At 57.0% G+C, this 17807-nt stretch overlaps 1 protein-coding gene across 1 annotated transcript; it reads right to left on the bottom strand.

Moving 5' to 3' along the window:
* Nucleotides 1-1287: 1287 nt before the first annotated feature.
* On the bottom strand, nt 1288-6497 carry ELP5 (elongator acetyltransferase complex subunit 5). The gene is made up of 8 exons (XM_073326517.1): nt 6432-6497; nt 5377-5437; nt 5028-5108; nt 4302-4528; nt 3681-3874; nt 3260-3358; nt 2472-2572; nt 1288-2128 (listed from the first exon to the last, which is right to left on the bottom strand). The coding sequence occupies exons 1-8, from the start codon at nt 6481-6483 to the stop codon at nt 2020-2022; spliced, it is 924 nt and encodes a 307-aa protein (XP_073182618.1). The 5' UTR covers nt 6484-6497; the 3' UTR covers nt 1288-2019.
* Between the last annotated feature and the right edge of the window lie 11310 nt (nt 6498-17807).

Consider the following 17807-nt stretch of genomic DNA (forward strand, 5'->3'; position numbering starts at 1 on the left):
ACGAGCAAAAGGGGCATGGCTTGAGGGCGGTAAGTTGGCGGGCGGGGCAGGCGGTCAGTGGGCAGGACCATCAGAAAGGGGCGTGGCCTGCAGAGAGGCAAATGGGAGGGGCCAGAGCAAGGGGGCGTGTCCAGAGACAGCAGTTGGGGCAGGGCTTGAGACGAGTGGGGCCAGGGAAAAGAGGTGGGGGTCACGGGGAGACAAGAGGGAGGAACCAGGAGGACAGTGGGTGGGACCATCAGAAAGGGGCGTGGCCTGAGGGTGGGGCCAGACAGCCCTTGGGAATGGCAAAAAGGGGCGGGGCTTGAGGGGGCAAGTGGATGGGGTCATCAGAAAGAGGCGGAGTCACAGGGAGGCAAGGGGACAGTAGGTGCGTCCACCAGAAAGGGGCGTGGCCTGAGGGAGGCAAGTGGGCGGAGCCTGCGAAAGGGGGCTGGGCCAGACCCAAGGGGTGGGGGCAGAAGGCCAGAATAGATGAGCTCAGGGAGCCAGGGTGGGTGTCAGGCTACCACCCGCCCTGGTCTGTGCCACCCGGAGGGCCAACTCCCCAAGCCACGGGCAACACAAGCCCCCGCCCCAGCCTCCAATCCGTGGTCCGCCTCCGCAGATCAGTGCCCCGCCCCCAGCCAGCTAGACCCCGCCCCCCTCCACCGGACACACAGCACCCACACGGGTCTCCAGGGAAATCGAGGCGACGTTTATTGACCGAAGCACCAAGACAGCACGCTGCCAGGGGTTTTGACCGCCGACCACCCGAATAAACTAGCCCCGGAGCACCCCGCCCTTCAGCCCCACACCCAGACCCGCCCCGTGCAGCAGCCCCCGGGTTCGGGACTCAGCCGGCCACGGCTGGCACTCCCTACCGCACATGGCTTCCTTGGGGAATGGTTAAGTAACACAGTGCCCCCTCTGCGGCCGTCCTCCCCTCGCAGTCTGCCCATCAACTGCTTCCCCCCCCCTTTTACAGGACTGGAAAGATTCTGGGGTACAAGCCCCCCGGTGCACCAAGGATTGACAGAGCATGAGCGGATTGGGGTTGCCCTCTCCCAGGGACAGAAGGGGATCCCCCCCCCCGAAGTGTTGGAGGCTTCCCCCCCCCCCCCCTTCACTACCAAGACTCTCAGCCCCATGGTGGAGATGGGAGTAGAACCCAGGACTTCTGGCTCCCAGCCCCCCCTGCTCTAACCACCAGCCCCAACTCCCCTCCCAGAGCCGGGGAGAGAACCCAGGAGTCCTGGCTCCCAGACCCCCCGCTGTAACCCACCAGCCCCCACTCCCCTCCCACCCAGGATTCTCCTCTCCCTCCACCACTGTTGCTCCACCCACCATGCACCGCTCTTAACGAGCTTCAGTTTCATTTCCCTGCTGAACGAGGCACATCCTTTACACCAGCAAGGGGACAATGCTGAGGTCGGGTGGAGGCGGTGGCAGCAGGAGCTGCTGGGGTGTTTTTTTGTAGGTCCTACCAACAAGGGGGAAGTGGCTCGTTTTAAGGGCCTGGGGGCCCTCTCTGGACTGAAGGGGGATGAGTCCGACCACTGCAAACTGAGGGGGCAGTTCCGATCTGGCCCCAGGGCGGGGACTGGCCCCTCTACATCCGGCCCCAGGCCAGGACTGGCTCAGGGGGTCGGGAAATGGGGCAGGGGCCTGTCCCCTCTAGGGGGCGTGGTTTCCCATCCACCCTTTCTTTATAGAAGTCTAGCCCCATGCCACAGCAGGAGGCTGTGGGACAGGGGTGGGGGGCTGGCGTGGGTGCAGTGGGGAGGGGAACAAGGCCCAGCCCCACTTCTCGGCGGATAGATGCCAACCCCAGTCAACAGACCACAGACACAGCCCTGGGCGGGGGCACATGGGTGGGGGGCCACGGTGCGCTCCTGGGTAGCTCCCCGTGCCAGACACAGTGGGGCCGGAGTCGGGCTCGGTCACGGATCTCTCTGAAGGCTCCTGCTGGGAGGCCGAGATCCGGGGGTCCATTTGTGGGAGGGGGGAGCCTCCCCCACACACACACCCCCTCGGCTCTCACACGTCCAGGTCGTCGTCCGGATCCTCCTCGTCCAGGTCGTCCGCGGCGTCCGGTTCGTAGAAGATCTTCCCGGCGTTGGCCGAGGCCTCCAGCAGGGACGACTTCCTACCACGGGGAAGGACGAGGGGGCGGGGGGGTCAGCGCCCACGGAACCAGAGATGGGGGGGGGGGCGGCAGAGGAGGGATGGCTGGAGGGCAGGACGGGTATCGGGAGGATTCGGGGAGGGGTGTCCTGCCCCGAACGGGGGTGCAGAGCGGAGGCAGGGGGTGTCCAGGGGGCATCTCCCTTGGGGGAGGGTGCAGAGCAGAGGGAGTCGATGAGGCATCCCCCCCAGGGGTGGGGGTACAGAGCAGAGATGGGGGGCGTCCAGGAGGGGTGCAGAGGGGAGGTAGGGGGCCTCCGGGGCGGGGGGGGGGGTATCCCTCCGGGGGCAAGTGCCCCACTCACTTTTGGGCGGTGAAGTGGAAGGGCAGCAGCAGCCCGTCCCGGGCCTGGCGCTCCGTGTCCGACAGCCGCAGGTTGAAGGTCAAGTTGGCGGTGGGGTCCGCCTGGGGGGGTGGAGACGTCCATCACACACACTGCCTGGGGGGGAGGGGGCAGGGCCCCCCCGTATGAGTCACCCCACAGGGTCACCTCCCTCCATGGGGGGTCAGCTTGGCTAGAGGGGGCCACAGTGTAGATAGGGATTCTCCCCAGACCTCCAGAGCCCACCCTGCACTCAGACAGCCCCCCAACCCCACCCCTCAATGCCCCCCCATCCCCTGCCCCACAAACCCCCACTACCGTGTTCCCAAACCCACACCCCAGGACCCCATATCCCCCCCAATCCCCTGAGACACCCTACAACCTCAACCAGCACCCCCAGGACCTCCAAATCCTCCCTTCCCCCGAGACCCTTCCCCAAATCAGCACCCCGGGACATTCAGTTCTCCCCACTCACTGCTGCCCCCCAAAAACCCCTGAACCCACCCTGCCCCTTAGATCTCTGCTAACTCCCACACCCCTCACCTGTGAGATCCTCCATCCCACCACACCCCCTACCTGCCCCCCAAGACCCCACCACCTAACTGCCAGCTCCCCAGTGGCTGGGGGGGCAGCTAAGCTGGGATTTTGGAAGGAGCAGAGTTTGGGGTACTCCGGTGTCCAGATACCTGCTGATCCCCCACCCCACCCTGAGCCCACTGCTGTGTAACCGGGGACCCCCAGCCTCATGAGGAAAGGGAGGGGGGCCATACTGTGGAGGGGGGCTCGGCCTCCTCATCTTGGGGCATGCTCCCTGTGGGCTCCCCGAGGGCTTTTGGGGTGAAGCCGGCCAGGACGGTGTAATATTCCTCCTGGGGGGACAAGAGAGGGAAGAGGATGAGACAGAGCCACCCCCCACCCTAGATTGGCACCCCCCTTCCCCCCACTGCTGCCCCCCCAGCCTCAAAGGGGGGCTGTCTCCTCCCTTGCCCCCTGCTAACTCCAGCTGCTAAGTTACTCCGACCCATCCAAGACCCCCTCCCCTCCATAAACCCCCACTGCCCCCTGATCTAGGGGGTCCCTGCCCCCCAATATCCACCCATCACCTCCCTGCCATCCCCCCAACCCCCGTTTCCCCCTCTCCCCCACCCCACACACCCCCCAATCTGGGCGTCTCCGCCTGCCTTCCCCCACCTTCTTGAGGACCTTCCAGGTCCCCTTACGCTGCAGCATGGAGGCCAGTCGGGGGACGTCCCCCCGACTCCCCACGCCCTCGGGGGCCGGCCCCACCCCCACCACAGCTTGGGCCAGGGAGTGGAGGGTTTCCACCAGGCCCAGCGGGTGCAGGTCCCCGTGGAGCAAGGCCAGGATCCTCGTCACACGCAGGCCTGAGAGGGGAGGGAAGGGAGAGATCAGACACCCCCGCACCACCCCGAGCCAGGTAGAGAACCCAGGAGTCCTGCCTCTCAGCACCCCCTGCTCTCACCCACCAGCCCCCACTCCGAGAGCCAGAGAGCGAACCCAGGAGTCCTGGCTCCAATCCCCGCCATGTTCTAACCACCAGAACCAAGGAGAGAACCCAGGAGTCCTGGCTCCTAGCCACCCCGCTAGCCCTCACTCCCTTCCCAGGGCCGGGGAGAGAACCCAGGCGTCCTGGCTCCGAGCCACCCCGCTCTACCCCACTAGCCCTCACTCCCTTCCAGGGCTGGGGAGAGAACCCAGGAGTCCTGGCTCCCAGCCACCCCGCTCTTCCCCACTAGCCCCCACTCCCTTCCCAGGGCCGGGGAGAGAACCCAGGAGTCCTGGCTCCCAGACCTGCGCAGGCAGCTGCCCTCGGGATCCGTTCCAGCGTCTGGCAGACGGCGGCCAGTGGCTGGCGCAGCAGAAGCCAGCTGAGCGAGTCCAGGACAACGGTGACGGGTCCCGCGGGTCCCCGCGCTAGGCGCCCGGCCACCCCCAGCGCCGAGAACTCCTCCGCCCTGAAGGCCCCGGCCTCCCCGGTCCAGCGCAGGGGGTCTGTGAAGCCATCCTGGTATAGTAACCTGAGGGGGGGGTCAAAGGTCAACCCGGGGGGGTACGCTGTGAGAGGGGACAGCTGCCCCAATGTAACTGACGTGATGCTGCCTGAGTCTGCCGAGAGCCTAAGCCCATTGCTCCAAGAGCAGGCAGCTACCCTGTGCTCTGGCCCCACTTATTGGGGGGGGGTCCCTGCCCACCCCAGTGTGGGGGTTTCTGTGTGGGGCTGGAGGGAAGAGAGCACAGGCGGACGAAGCTGATGCAACTCAGCTCCTGAGGGGGGGAAAGAAACACCCCCCTCCGCCCCTCACTGGAGACGACGGAGCAGACCCCTGCCCTCGAAGTTGGGGGGCAAAATCATGGAGAGGGTCCCCGATTGTCTCAGTGCAGCCCCCAACTCCACAGAACGGCTTTGCGGAGGGGGGCGGGAGTGGAGGGGGCCGTGCTGTGCTGGCCTGGTGGGGGCATTGAAGGCAAGCGGAGCTGTGGGGCAGACGATGTAAGGGGGGGGGGGGGGGGACTCACCGCGCAGTCACGTCAGGGTCGAAGCCAGCCCGGAACTCTTCCTCGGGGATTTCAAAGCCGAAAACGTGGACGGATTCCCCCCTGGAAATGCAAAAGGGTGGGGGGGGGAGCGGGGAGAGACAGGAATGAGCCGAGAGCGTGGGGGAGCTGCAGGCCACAAGGGGGCGCCGGGGATCAAAGGGGCAATTGTGGGTTATGGGGGGCGGGGCAGAAGTACCCAGCAGCTCCCCCCCTCCACCGGGCGAAGGCCGGGAGATGGCAGGCCGTGGGCCAGCAGGGGGCGTACGTCTCAGCCACCCCACGGTTTGGGGGGGGCAATGGGGCAGTTTGGGGGGGGCACCACACCCACCTGTGAGCTGAAGCTGCCGCAAAGGTCTTGAGCAGGCTGCGGCCCTCACACTCAACGGTGTCTGCAAGGAAAGGGCCCGGGGCCGGTGAGAGGGGGATCTGCCCACCCCAGTACGGAAATACACCCCCCCCGCTCCCTCTCCAACCCCCTTCCCCTTCCAGCTTCCCACCAGCTCCTCCCTCCACCTCCCCCTGTCATCCCCCCCGGCCAGGTTCCCCTCTGCTCCCCCCTCCCTCCACCCCACCCCGGCCAGGTTTCCCTCTGCTTCCCCCAGCTCTCCCTGCTCACCCCACCACCCCGGCCAGGTTCCCCTCTGCTCCCCCCTCCCTCCACCCCACCCCGGCCAGGTTCCCCTCTGCTCCCCCCTCCCTCCACCCCACCCCGGCCAGGTTTCCCTCTGCTTCCCCCAGCTCTCCCTGCTCACCCCCCCACCCAGGTTTCCCTCTGCTTCCCCCAGCTCTCTCCCTAGCTCCCCGCTCCTCCCTCTCCCAGGCTCCCCCAATGGCTCCCCCTCCCCACCCATTGCTCCCCATCCCCCCATTGCTCCTCCTCCCCCTGCCCCCAGCTCCCCACCCCATGGTTCCCCTTCCCCCTGCCCCCCCAGCTCCCCCATGGCTTTCTCCTTCCTCCTAGATCCCACTTCTCCCAGGCTTCCCCTCCCCCCCAGCTCCCCACCCCATGGCTCCCCTTCCCCCTGCCCCCCCATGGCTTCCTCCCCCCCCAGATCCCCCTCCCCCCATGGCTTCCTCCTCCTCCCAGCTCCCCACCCCATGGCTCCCCTTCCCCCCAGCTCCCCCATGGCTTCCTCCCCCCCCCCAGATCCCCCTCCCCCCATGGCTTCCTCCTCCCCCCAGCTCCCCACCCCATGGCTCCCCTTCCCCCTGCCCCCCAACTCCCCCATGGCTTCCTCCTCCCCCCCTAGATCCCCCCAGGCTTCCCCTCCCCCCAGCTCCACACCCCATGGCTCCCCTCCCCCATGGCTTCCTCCTCCCCCCTAGATCCCCCTCCCCACCCATGGCTCCTCTTCCCCCTGCCCTCCCAGCCCCCCCCCTCACCCTGAATGAGGACGAGCCCCCCCGTCGCCCCAGCCACCAGTTCCCCCAGCATCCCACTCCCTGCTCCCCCCGCCCCTCCGCGTCGGCGCCTCCCTATGACCTCACCGTACGGCCCACTGGAGTGTCGGGTGCGCACGGAGCGGGAGGCCCCGCCCTGGGCGGCGCCATGTTGGGACGTAGGCGTCTTGGCGCTGCCTGCTCAATAAAAATGCGGGGTGGGGGGCGCGGCAACAGACAGCCCCTAATGACATCTTGGGGGTGGGGGAGGGAAGGGAAGGGGTCCTTTCCATTTGTTTTAGGCCTTCGTGGGGGGGGGTATTTTCCAGGCACTGAGGTAGTCACCTCAGCTGCCTCTTGGCCAGACTTTTGCCAACATGGAGCGGTTTGGGGGTCAGATTAAGAGTCTCTTAAAGCCCCATTGGCTGCATTGAGGGCTGGGCTCCCCCCAAGGCCCCCCCTCCGTGGTCCCCTCCCAAAGGGGCAAGAGTTGTCCCCTCTGTGGTACTTAGGCCCAAACCCCAACATGGTGCCCATACAGGCAAGAGGTTCCCTGTCCCACTTCGAGGACCCCTGTCCATCACGATCCTGGGCTAGCCACTCCAGTGCCTCCAACCCGCCCAAATCTCCTACTTCCCCCTGCCTTGTCCCCACCGCCATGGCCCCCCCACAAAAGCGGCCATCCTGGCTAATACCCATTGATGGACCTATCCTCCATGAACTTATCAAGTTCTTTTTTGAACCCTGTTATAGGCTTGGCCTTCACAACATCCTCTGGCAAGGAGTTCCACAGGTTGACTGTGTGGTGTGTGAAGAAAAGACAGTGTGATGCAGTTGACATGAACAGGCACGTTATACGCAAGACACGGGAGGGCGTTGTTCCGCTTTGCTCTACCCTGGGTGAGTATAATGTCCAGTGCTGAGAACTACGCTTTTAGAAAGATGGGGCCAAACTGGAGAGAGGCCAAAGCAGATCCACAGAAATGAAAACCCGACCTGTGAGGGGAGGTGATGGAATTCCCCATCACTGGAGGTTGTTCCCGTGACACCGTTTGAGGTACACTGGCTGAAGGCGCTATTAAACTCAACTCTCAACCCAACCCATCGAAGGGTAGTCAAAATAGACCCATGCCCTTCCAGAACATCTAGGAACAGCCTTAAAAATAAAACAAAGTAAGCCAAGGCCGTCGCAGGGACTTCCCTTCCACAGCCATGCTAGAAGCCCCCTCCCCATTCTCCTCTGAGCCAGTCACCAGAACCCAAAGTCTGTCCTTTATTGCTCGGCCACAAAGTCAGACAGCAGCGTTGCTGCACCTCTGATGCACAAGGAGGGCTCCCCCAGCGAGGAAGAGAGCGGAGATTGCTGCCACTAAGCCGCTCAGCGCCAAAGCCACCCCGCGATCCTTCACGTTCCCTGTGGGAAAGAGACCGGAGAGTTAGAATTGGCATCGAGAGCTTGCGTAGAGTTGATGGGACCATTGGATCATCCCATCTGACTTCCTGGCTAGCACAGAGTGAAAGGCAATGGCTTTTCTCTCCTGTATTGATCCCAATAACTTGCGTTGGACTGACGCATCTTCCGGTCCGGCTTGGAAAATATTTAATAGCTATCATCTCGTTCGGTAGTGAGAAGTCCTCTCTGGTCGCCCGTTGGCCAATGGTGTCAACTGTCCATCAACCACATGTCACATGTTCAAACCAGCCCTTCCGTGCTCCCCCCGGCTGCCCCCAAAACGAACTCATTCTCCTTCTTCACCATGCTGCCTTCAAAATTACCATGCTCAAGAGCTGGTGAACTGAGTCCAACGCCCCATATAAGAACGGCCATACTGAGTCAGATTAAAGGTCCATCCAGCCCAATGTCCTGTCTTCCAACAGTGGCCAATGCCAGGTGCCCCAGAGGAAGGAACAGAACAGGGAATCATCAAGTGATCCATCCCGTCACCCATTCCCAGCTTCTGGCAAGCAGAGGCTAGGGACACCATCCCTGCCCATCCTGGCTGATAGCCACTGGTGGACCTGTCCTCCAGGAACTTATCTAGTTCTTTTTTGAACCGTGCTCTAGTCTTGGCCTTCACAACATCCTCTGTCAAGGAGTTCCACAGGTTGACTGTGCGTTGTGGGAAGAAATACTTCCTTTTGTTTGTTTGAAACCTGTTGCCTAGTCATTTCATTTGCCAACTCCTAGTTCTTGTGTAATGAGAAGGAGTAAACAACACTTCCTTATTGACTTTCTCCACACCCATCATGGTTTTATAAACCTCAATCATATCTCCCCTTAGTTGTCTCTTTTCCAGGCTGAAAACTCCCAGTCTTATTAATCACTCCTCATGTAGAAGCCATTTCATACCCCGAATCATTTTTGCTGCCTTTTTCTGAACCTGTTCCAATCCCAACAGATCTTTTTTGAGATGGGGCGACCACATCCCTCACTGTGCTGTTGTTTCTCACCTTCTACAGAGATAGACTCTTTGGAAGATAGGGCTGGGAGGGGTCTTGAGAGGACATCTAGTCCAGCCCCCTGTACTGGCACGTCCAAGTATACCTAGACCATTCCTGAGAGTGGTTTTTAATCAAATGGGGTGCCTGGTCCACCCATGGGTTACAGTATTTCCCGATCGCTGTAAATCACTGCATTTCCCCCCCCCTACCTTTAGCGGTCATCTTCACCACCTCCACCTGGTCCCTGGACCTTGGAGCTGCCTCACGGCTTGGCGAAGGGCCTACCATCATTTCATCCGCTTCTACCTCAGAGGAATTGCCTAGAGAGGGGGAACGCAAGGGGAAATTTCAAAGGATAAGCCTTGATTGCACGGGAGATATTAGGCTGGAAGGTGGGAACGGCTTTGATCGATAGATGATCGCAGACCTGGTTAAAAGTTGATAGGTTGAGCCACTCTTCTGTCAGGCAGACTAGATGGAGCAATTAAGCCCCTTTCAGCAGTAGAAGCCACCACCCAAGGCGCCCAATCAGCTTAAGCCCTGCATCACAGTTCCCACCACTGATCTGGTCCCACTTTCACCTCAGGCCTCTAGCTGTCACCTTTGGGCAGGCTCTGCAAGTCCCTTCTTCGAGACTGGGGATTTACGCTGAAACTCGCTGCCCAGCCTCTGCTGGCTCTGGGGCCACGACAGGGTGAACCAGCCACCATCCAGCTCCCGAAGAGCAAAGTGGATTCAAAATACATCCCCCCCCCCCCACACACACACACACAATATAAACAGTTACGCCTTGCCTCTGCCCACGGCTTCCTGCTGTCAGCCACCGCCTCGTGGGCAGAGACCCGCATCCCTTAACCTTCCGATTGAGGCAACAGAAACCCCAAATATTGGGGAGCTGAAAATAGAGCGTTTAAAGGATTTCTGACCACAGGAACACACAACCCAACCCCAAGAATGCCCTGGCAATGAACTGACGTACGTAACAGGTATGTGAGCTTCCTCACAGATAAGGAAGATGATGGCCAACATTGCAGGTTGTTCGGCAAGGGATGGTGTGAGTAGATGGATGTGCCGAGGTACGTTCTGTAGTATCTCGATCTACCTTACTGAGCTGGGGTGTTCGCGACCATACGAAATGTATTCAACGACTATTTTGTTTTCAATAGAGAAGAGTTTCTTTAACGTGAGTGTTGCTTGACCGGGATTCCCAGCTATATAATAATGTGTATAATACGGGGCCTGATCTGGGGACAAGAACCTGCCAACCCTCAAAGGGGTAACTGGGGATTCTTAAGTAAAATGTAATTAATACGGAATTTAAAATTGGGCTACAAATGAAAGAGGCGTTCATAACGGATCCAGCAAGCCCAGAGGTGCCGGGGCTGAGACCCGGCACAAATTAAGCCCAGCCCCCCTGCTCTCTCAGCAAGCACATTTATTCTTAAGGTGAAAGCCTTATGGAGAAGACAAAGTACGAGTTCCCGTACTCATGCTGAAAGCTTACCGGTCCCCCATACAGCATCAAAATCTTTCCAACCCGTGGGCCAAAGGTCCTGGCCGGTGGGTGGATCGGAGAGAAAGCCCGCATCAATTTAAGTTCATCCTTTTATACCAAAAGTATTTTCCTCGTCTTGTAGCACCTAGAAAACCCAGCTCAGACCTGTGTATGGAAACCACCACCTCTCTAGCATCGTTTATTCAGTGTAATCACCGGCCACTGCTTTATCTTCCCAGAGAAACTCTGGTGACCCTCCCTCCCGGAGTAGGACATGACCCTGCATAAACCAGTTGTAGCTTGGATACAATATGGACCCCAAAGATAATGTGTAGGATTTTGGCATCTGTCATACCTACCCATTAAGGATCACTCCCCACTGGGCAGAAAGAGTTAACTCACTCCCTGCTGGGAAGGACTACAAGTTTGGGACACATCTGAATCAATGCAGTTGAGTGGAAGACCCTACAAAAAACAATGGACACCTCAGTGAGCGGATGACAATGACTCCGAAGCCAAGGCAGCTGGACACGTGAACAGAGTGGGGTTGGAGCAAGAGGCAAAGGGCAGACTGTGGTGGCTAGAAAACAGAGTGAAAAATGACAAGCTATCACTTTAAGAATAAGCGGGTTGGGGGGGGTCCTGGCCTTGCTTGGAGGCAGGGGGCTCTGCAGGGAACAGTGTAATGTGGGACTTTCAGATTGAGTTTGCAGAGAGCCAGCCTAGAGTAAGGTAGGGCTGAATCCTGCCTTAAAGAGCAGCCTGTTTTCTCTCTCTCTCTGTTTTTGGGGTTCTTGGGTGTTATTGTTCTGGAGCCGATGCAGTGAAGTAGCCTTATCTTACAACCTTCCAACAAGTGGAGTTGAGGTTTTTAAATCTCTCTTCTCTGTTGTAGGCCCTGAAACCTAACAGGGTGCAAGCTGCAACCACTGGTCTGGAGCGACAGGGGTCCTGCCCACCCCCTGAAAGAGGGGACAGGTTAGTGAGCCTCAATGGATGCTGTTAAAGTGGCCAAGAAGGGGGATCAGAGGCACAATCTATCTTGAAACTGTGACACAAGGAACCTGCCTCCTGGGTCCAGGAAATAGGACTTGGTGGACATTTTTGGCCAAACAACAAGTATATTTTGGGGGGGAGGGGGGAATTCTGATGCATATGTACCGATTTCCCCTCCTAATGGAAATGGACATGAAAAATTGGCTGACCTACACAGCTTTGACCATCTCTCGTTATTCTCTTTGATCCAAGCTATTCACCTGTGGGGAGGAGACATTGACGGAGTCCGGGTACCTTTGATGCAATCCTCTTTATGCACAAAGTCCTGTTTCACTGAGTGCAAGAGGAATCAAAAACAGCAAGAGGCAATTTATTGGCTTTTAATTCCAAGCCTCTTTCCAGACAGCACTCTGCCCAAAAATCTAGCGAGGTCTTTTTCCTCAGTGCCAGTGCTTGTTTTCCCGTCTCCTTGGCTTTCTGCTCATTCCATGGTGTGTGTCTCTCACACAGATCAACGCCCCCCACCTCTGCCCGCACGTGCTGTTTTTCGGGTGGAGGTGGCTATTGTTTCCACTATCAGATTCCCCAAGAAAGCATAATTGTTCCTTACATAATTTTCCCAAATAAGAACACCAAGAACGACCACAGTAGGTCAGAACAAAGGTCCATCTAGCCCAGTATCCTGTCTTCTGACAGTGGCCAGGGCCAGCTGCCCCACAGGGAATGAACAGAACAGGGAATCAAGTGATCCATCCTGTCACCCATTCCCAGCTTCTGGCAAACAGAGGCTAGGGAGACCATCCCTACCCATCCTGGCTAATAGCCATTGATGGACCCATCCTCCATTAACTTCTCTAGTTCTTTTTTGAGCCCTGTTCTAGTCTTGACCTTCACAACATCCTCTGGCGAGGAGTTCCACCGGTTGACTGTGTGTTGTGTGGGGAAAAAATACTTCATTTTGTTTGTTTTCAACCTGCTGCCTATTCATTTCATTTGCCAACCCCTAGTTCTTCTGTTCGGAGAAGGAGTAAATGACACGTCCTTATTTACTTTCTCCGCACCTGTCATGATTTTATAGCCCTCTATCATATCCCCCCTTCGCCGTCTCTTTTCCAGGCTGAAAAGTCACTGTCTTATTCATCTCTCCTCATACAGCAGCTGTTCCAGACCCCGAATCATTTTTGTTGTCCTTTTCTAACTCTTTTCCAATCCCAGTAGACCTTTTTTGAGATGGGGCGACCACATCTGCACACAGTATTCAAGGTGTGGGCGTCCCATGGATTTATACAAAGGCAATATGATATTTTCTGTCTTATTATCTCTCCCTTTCTTAATGATTCCCAGCATTCTGTTCGCTTTTCTGACGGCCGCTGCACAGTGAGTGGATGTTTTCAGAGAACTAGCCACAATGACTCAGAGATCTCAAAGGCTGGGGTGGGGCACCCGTTTTATGGAGGTTTCACTCAACCCATAGACTTTGGGACTTACCTGGCTGTGAAGGAAGATGCCTTTTGCGTTGGAGTCTCCTGGATCGACCTCTGAACGCCCCACAGTTCCTGTCCTCGCAGCATTTGCCAACGGCTTGAGAGACTTTTACCGGAGGCGGGCTGCTAGAAAGAGGAGAAAGATGACCTACAGTCCCCTCCTAGGCATCACGTCCAGCTACTCATGCCATCTCTGGGGAAGGGCAAAGCTTGGCTCTGACCCCGGCTCAGGGTCCCAGGAACTGTAAGCCACTGCGTTACCCCTTCGCCTCGTCAGGGGAGAGCAGCAGGGCCGGGTCGTGGGCAGCCCAACTGAGCCGTCGGAGCGGGAGTCCGCCACCATGAGGCGGGAATCAAGAGTTGGGGGCCTACCAGGGGGATGGAGGCAGGGGACACACTGGACATCAGAACCAGGAGTCGGGAACCAGTCAGGATTTTGTGGGGACAGAGGCAGAGGACGCACCGGAGGCCTAGAACCACATGGGAGATGCCAGGTCAGGACGCTAGGAAAAATCAAGCAGGTGGCTTCCTGGTCCAGCTCCTAATCAGCTGCTCTGGGACTCTGCCAATCGGACTGTGGGGTGAAGTCTTGCACTAGGGCCGGTCACCCTTGCAGACCCAAGTTCGAGACCCCCCCCACCCCCCTATGGCTCACGACCGAGCTCAGCCGGAACTTAAATTGCATGTCAGCTCCACACCAGCCTATCCGGCTTCCCGAACTCCTCAGCACTCTGCCAGGCCCGAAACGCTCAGGAAAGAAACCCGAGATTCCCCAGAGGCATCACGTGTCCCTTTCACAGCTATTACCGCGCTCCTGGCCTCCCAGGGGACACCCAGCACTGGATACACAAATAAAGCTGGAGAGAGGTTTACGCCATGCCAAGCAGAGATCAAACAGAAAATGGGCGCGTAACCCAACGACTTGCCAAATTCAGACAGGAAATAAGGTGCAAATTTTTAATCTGTAAGGCGAATTCAGCCTTCGGACAACTTACCAAGGGTTCCGGGGCCAGTTCTCCATCACTGGCAGATTTTAGCTCAAGTGTGGGTGTTTTTCTAAAAAGAATTAATTCAGGGATGCTCTCTGGCATGTGTTCTCCAGGGAGGTCAGGTTACCTGCGATCACATATTGCACTTCTAAGTGCCCTGGATTTCAGGTTCCAATTGACCAAAGGGCATCCGGAGCTCCCACAGAAAGAGAGACACGTGATCTCCGTTTAAAGAACTGGGGACGCTGATCAAGGCCTCGTTTCAGGTCTGAACTGCTTCAGCTTCCACTCCATCTCACCTTGCCTTTGCCAGCCAGACAAAGAAGCCCTCCTGCTATCTCATTTCTCCTCTCCAAGCAGAAGGCAATTCTAGCCGGCAATCCAGTTACCTCTTGTCCTGCTTTTCGACTAGCTAAATAGATTGAATTCCCAAAGTCTATTAGTGGCATGGCAGCAGGTGCCACCAGGTGGTGCTGTCAAACAGCCTGGCATGTTCTTTTTCCCAGCGTGCGAGCAAGTGTTCTGTCTCGGGAAGAAATACACACAAAAAAGCAACACTGTTGTATGTGTGTGTGCGCACAACACTCACTGTTTGTGGGGGGAAAGCTGTTGAAGACAGCAAGAGCATTTGGTTTCTGCCTTGATCTCTGTAATTACAATCAGCTCTTAGGGCAGAATTGCCCCAACGTTTGAGCTAAGACTTCTGCACGCCACGCTGTTTGAATCCACTTCTGTTGCAGTCCCATGTGCCCAGCCTACGTAGACAAGTTTTTGTGGATTTCAGACGACACAAAACGACTCAAGATAGTTACGTCCGAAGCAGACTGCAATGAGCCACAAAGGGATCTCACAAAACTGGGTGACCAGGCAACAAAATGGCAGAGGAAATTCAATGTTGATAAATGCAAAGCAATGCATGTTGGAAGACATAATCACACCTATGCATTTGCTAACAACACGGTGGGGTCTAAATTAGGAGAGATTAAAAAGACCGGGACTGTTCAGATGGGGAAAGAGATGCCTGAGGGAGGATAGGAGAGAGGTCTATAAAATCACGAACGGCGTGGAGAACGGGAATAAGGAGGAATTATTTACCACTTCACGAAGAACGAGGGGTCAGGCAAGGAAATTAACAGGCAGCAGGTTTAAAAACAAAACAAAAGGAAGTATTTCTCCTGCCCTCCTGTATATCACAGACGGTTAAAATCTCACCCCCATATTGAGCCGAAAACAAAAGGATGTTGAACAAGGGCGTTTTCTACAAAGGGCATCCAGGACTTGGTCTGAAGCCATCATGGACTAGAAAACCCACCACTTACCTTGGGAGTGGGGCTAAAGCCGCCTCCTTCCGAACTTGAATGCATCTGGGTTTCGCGACCACCCTGGTTCTCGTTCGGGCTTTTGCCATGAGCTTCAGGAGGCCTTTCGTGCCCGCTGCGAAGGATGAGCTGCCAGAAGCCACAACGTTGCATTTCTCCCTAGACTGAACACTTGCTCGCATGCAAGAAGCAATCTAAATCGAGCTCCTTGGAGCACCGGAGGAGGACACGGTATTCTAGTATCCGGCGCACCGATGCCGGTTAAAATCCCTCCCTACTCTCCTTGCGATACGGAGAAGGAAGGACAAGACCAAAGTATTTATAGAGTCAGAGATTCCCAGTCCAGAAGGGACTCAGAAACAGTGTAAGCTCCCTAAAAGGTAGGGGGGGCCCGCCCCTTCCTCTCAGAGGCCCCGCCTCTTCCCCCACTCATCACTCGCCGTTATGGCCCGTAAAAAGTGGTGGGGCTTAAGCCCTCCCACTTTTGAAGGCCATGCTCCCCTGGCCCCCCTGTTCTGGCTCTCCCTTATTCTGACCATCTGATCCAGTGGCTCTTGAGGGGTACAGTCATCTGGGAAGGCTGAATGCCACTGCTTTAGTCTGACCCCGGCCAGAGAACCGCCCCGAAATAATTCCTTTTAGAAAAACATCCCATCTTGACTGAGAAAGGGTCAGGGATGGAGAATCCACCCCAACCCTGGGTAAATCGTCTCACTGGTTAATTACGCTCATGGTTGAAATTTTGCACCTTGTTAGTCTCGCTTCCAGCCGTTGGCGTGGCCGGAGCGCTGGGCGGGCAGCATGATCCCAGCGCCGGGAGGAAGGGTGGCATGGCGTGGCCCCAGCCCGAGGGGTCTTGTGCACACCGCGGCTCCCCGCCTGCCTTCCTGAGCCTCTCGGCCACAGAAGGGAACAGGAGGCAGGATTGGGCCTAGGGGTGGAGCATGAGGGGGGCCACACCAGGCTGTTTGGGAAGGCACAGCCTTCCCCTGCCTAGTATACCCAACGCCCATGCCGGTACTTAGAGACGTGACCAAGTCCCCCCCCCCCCGAGACTGGCTCTTTGTGATGGTAACTCGATTGAGCTCCTCGAGTCTCTCACTGTCAAGTTTTCTAATCCTTCTCGTGACTCTTCTCTGGCCCCTCTCCAGTTTATCACCCTCTTCCTTGAGTTGTGGACCCCAGCAGCGGTCGCACCAGGGCTGAACCCAAAGGTCAAATAACTGCTCTGCACCTTCTCCAGGCCCCTCTGTTGATCCATCCCCAGCATCGTTTGACCCCAGCCTCTCCCTTTCTCAGATCAACATGCTCAAGTTTATCTGATCTCCCGCCTTGACACACAAAATATTTTTCAGAGCCCTGGCTTCCCAGGATAGCATCCCCCATGCGGTAAGCTTGGCCTGCCCTGCCACGCCAGCACAGACACCCAGAAAATGCTAGGATCCCACTTCTGCCACCAATACCTCTCTGGGAGAGAAAGGGCCTTCTTGGATCCTAGATGTCTACATGTACATTTATCCCCAGCAAAAAAGCTATCCGAGCGGTGTCCCATCCTGTGCCATTATTTACCCACTTCCCCGCCATTTGTGCCGCATCACCCAAAAACTTTATCAGAGGACACCAAAGCATCTATTGAAATCAATGGGAGTTAGGCATCTAAAATACCTTTGAGGATCACTGATTTGTCCTCCGATGGGAAGCTGGCCTGCAGGTCCCTCCCACCATCACCGTCTGCCACCAATTGGCTGCTGTCACGTCATGCAGGGATCCCCCAATGGGAGAACAAGTTCTAGGATGGGGATCCCCTTTATAGACTCACCTGGGGTAGCAACACTCAATACGGACCACACCTGGGCTGGTTCTGATGGCAGGTAGGTGGCTGTAAGAGAGGGTGGTGCTATACACCAAGGAGTCCGGCGTCCCCTATAAGGAATCGGGCATTGGAATTAATCCAGCGTTGTTCCCTGCCCCAGCTCTCCAAGAAGCTACTGAGATTGGCTATTTAGCCTGGGCTGGATTAAGGTCCCCAGCTCATGGAGGTACATGACAGTAACCCCATCTCAGATGGCATTTAAAAGAAACGTTAGGCACATGTCTAGGTCATGAGGGGGTGAGGGGAAATGCGGGGAAGGAGCTGCCCTGAGTGTAACAGACTCAGCAACCCTACCTGAATCTGCATAGAGCCTGAACCAAGTGTTCAGACGGCATGTGGGAAGGGATGGAAAGACCTGCCCCACGAGTCTCTGTGGGGTGTTAACTTCCTGACCCACTGCTTTGGAGAGGGGAAAACAAAAAACAAAAAAAAAACCAGGACACCTGCCCTGCCACGCCAGCGCAGACATCCAGAAAATGCTGGGATCCCACTTCTGCCACCAATACCTCTCTGGAAGAGAAGGGGCCCCCCAGCTACACCGAAGTGGGAGGCAGGGCAGCAACACAGGGGTAGAACCATCCAATAATGCCGCTTTGTCAGACTCAAAACATTTCATGGGAAAACAAACAGTGGCAATGAATCATATAGACTCATTTTGTTTAGGCTTCATTATCTTTAATATCTATTTAGTAGACTATCTCCAGTCTTTAGACAGTAAAATTAATTTGAATATTTATATACGTCGGCTGTAGATTTTAATCAGTAAACAATAAACGTCAAT

Source organism: Lepidochelys kempii, chromosome 28 (genome assembly GCF_965140265.1).
Source record: "Lepidochelys kempii isolate rLepKem1 chromosome 28, rLepKem1.hap2, whole genome shotgun sequence".
In the NCBI taxonomy this organism is placed as follows: domain Eukaryota; kingdom Metazoa; phylum Chordata; order Testudines; family Cheloniidae; genus Lepidochelys; species Lepidochelys kempii.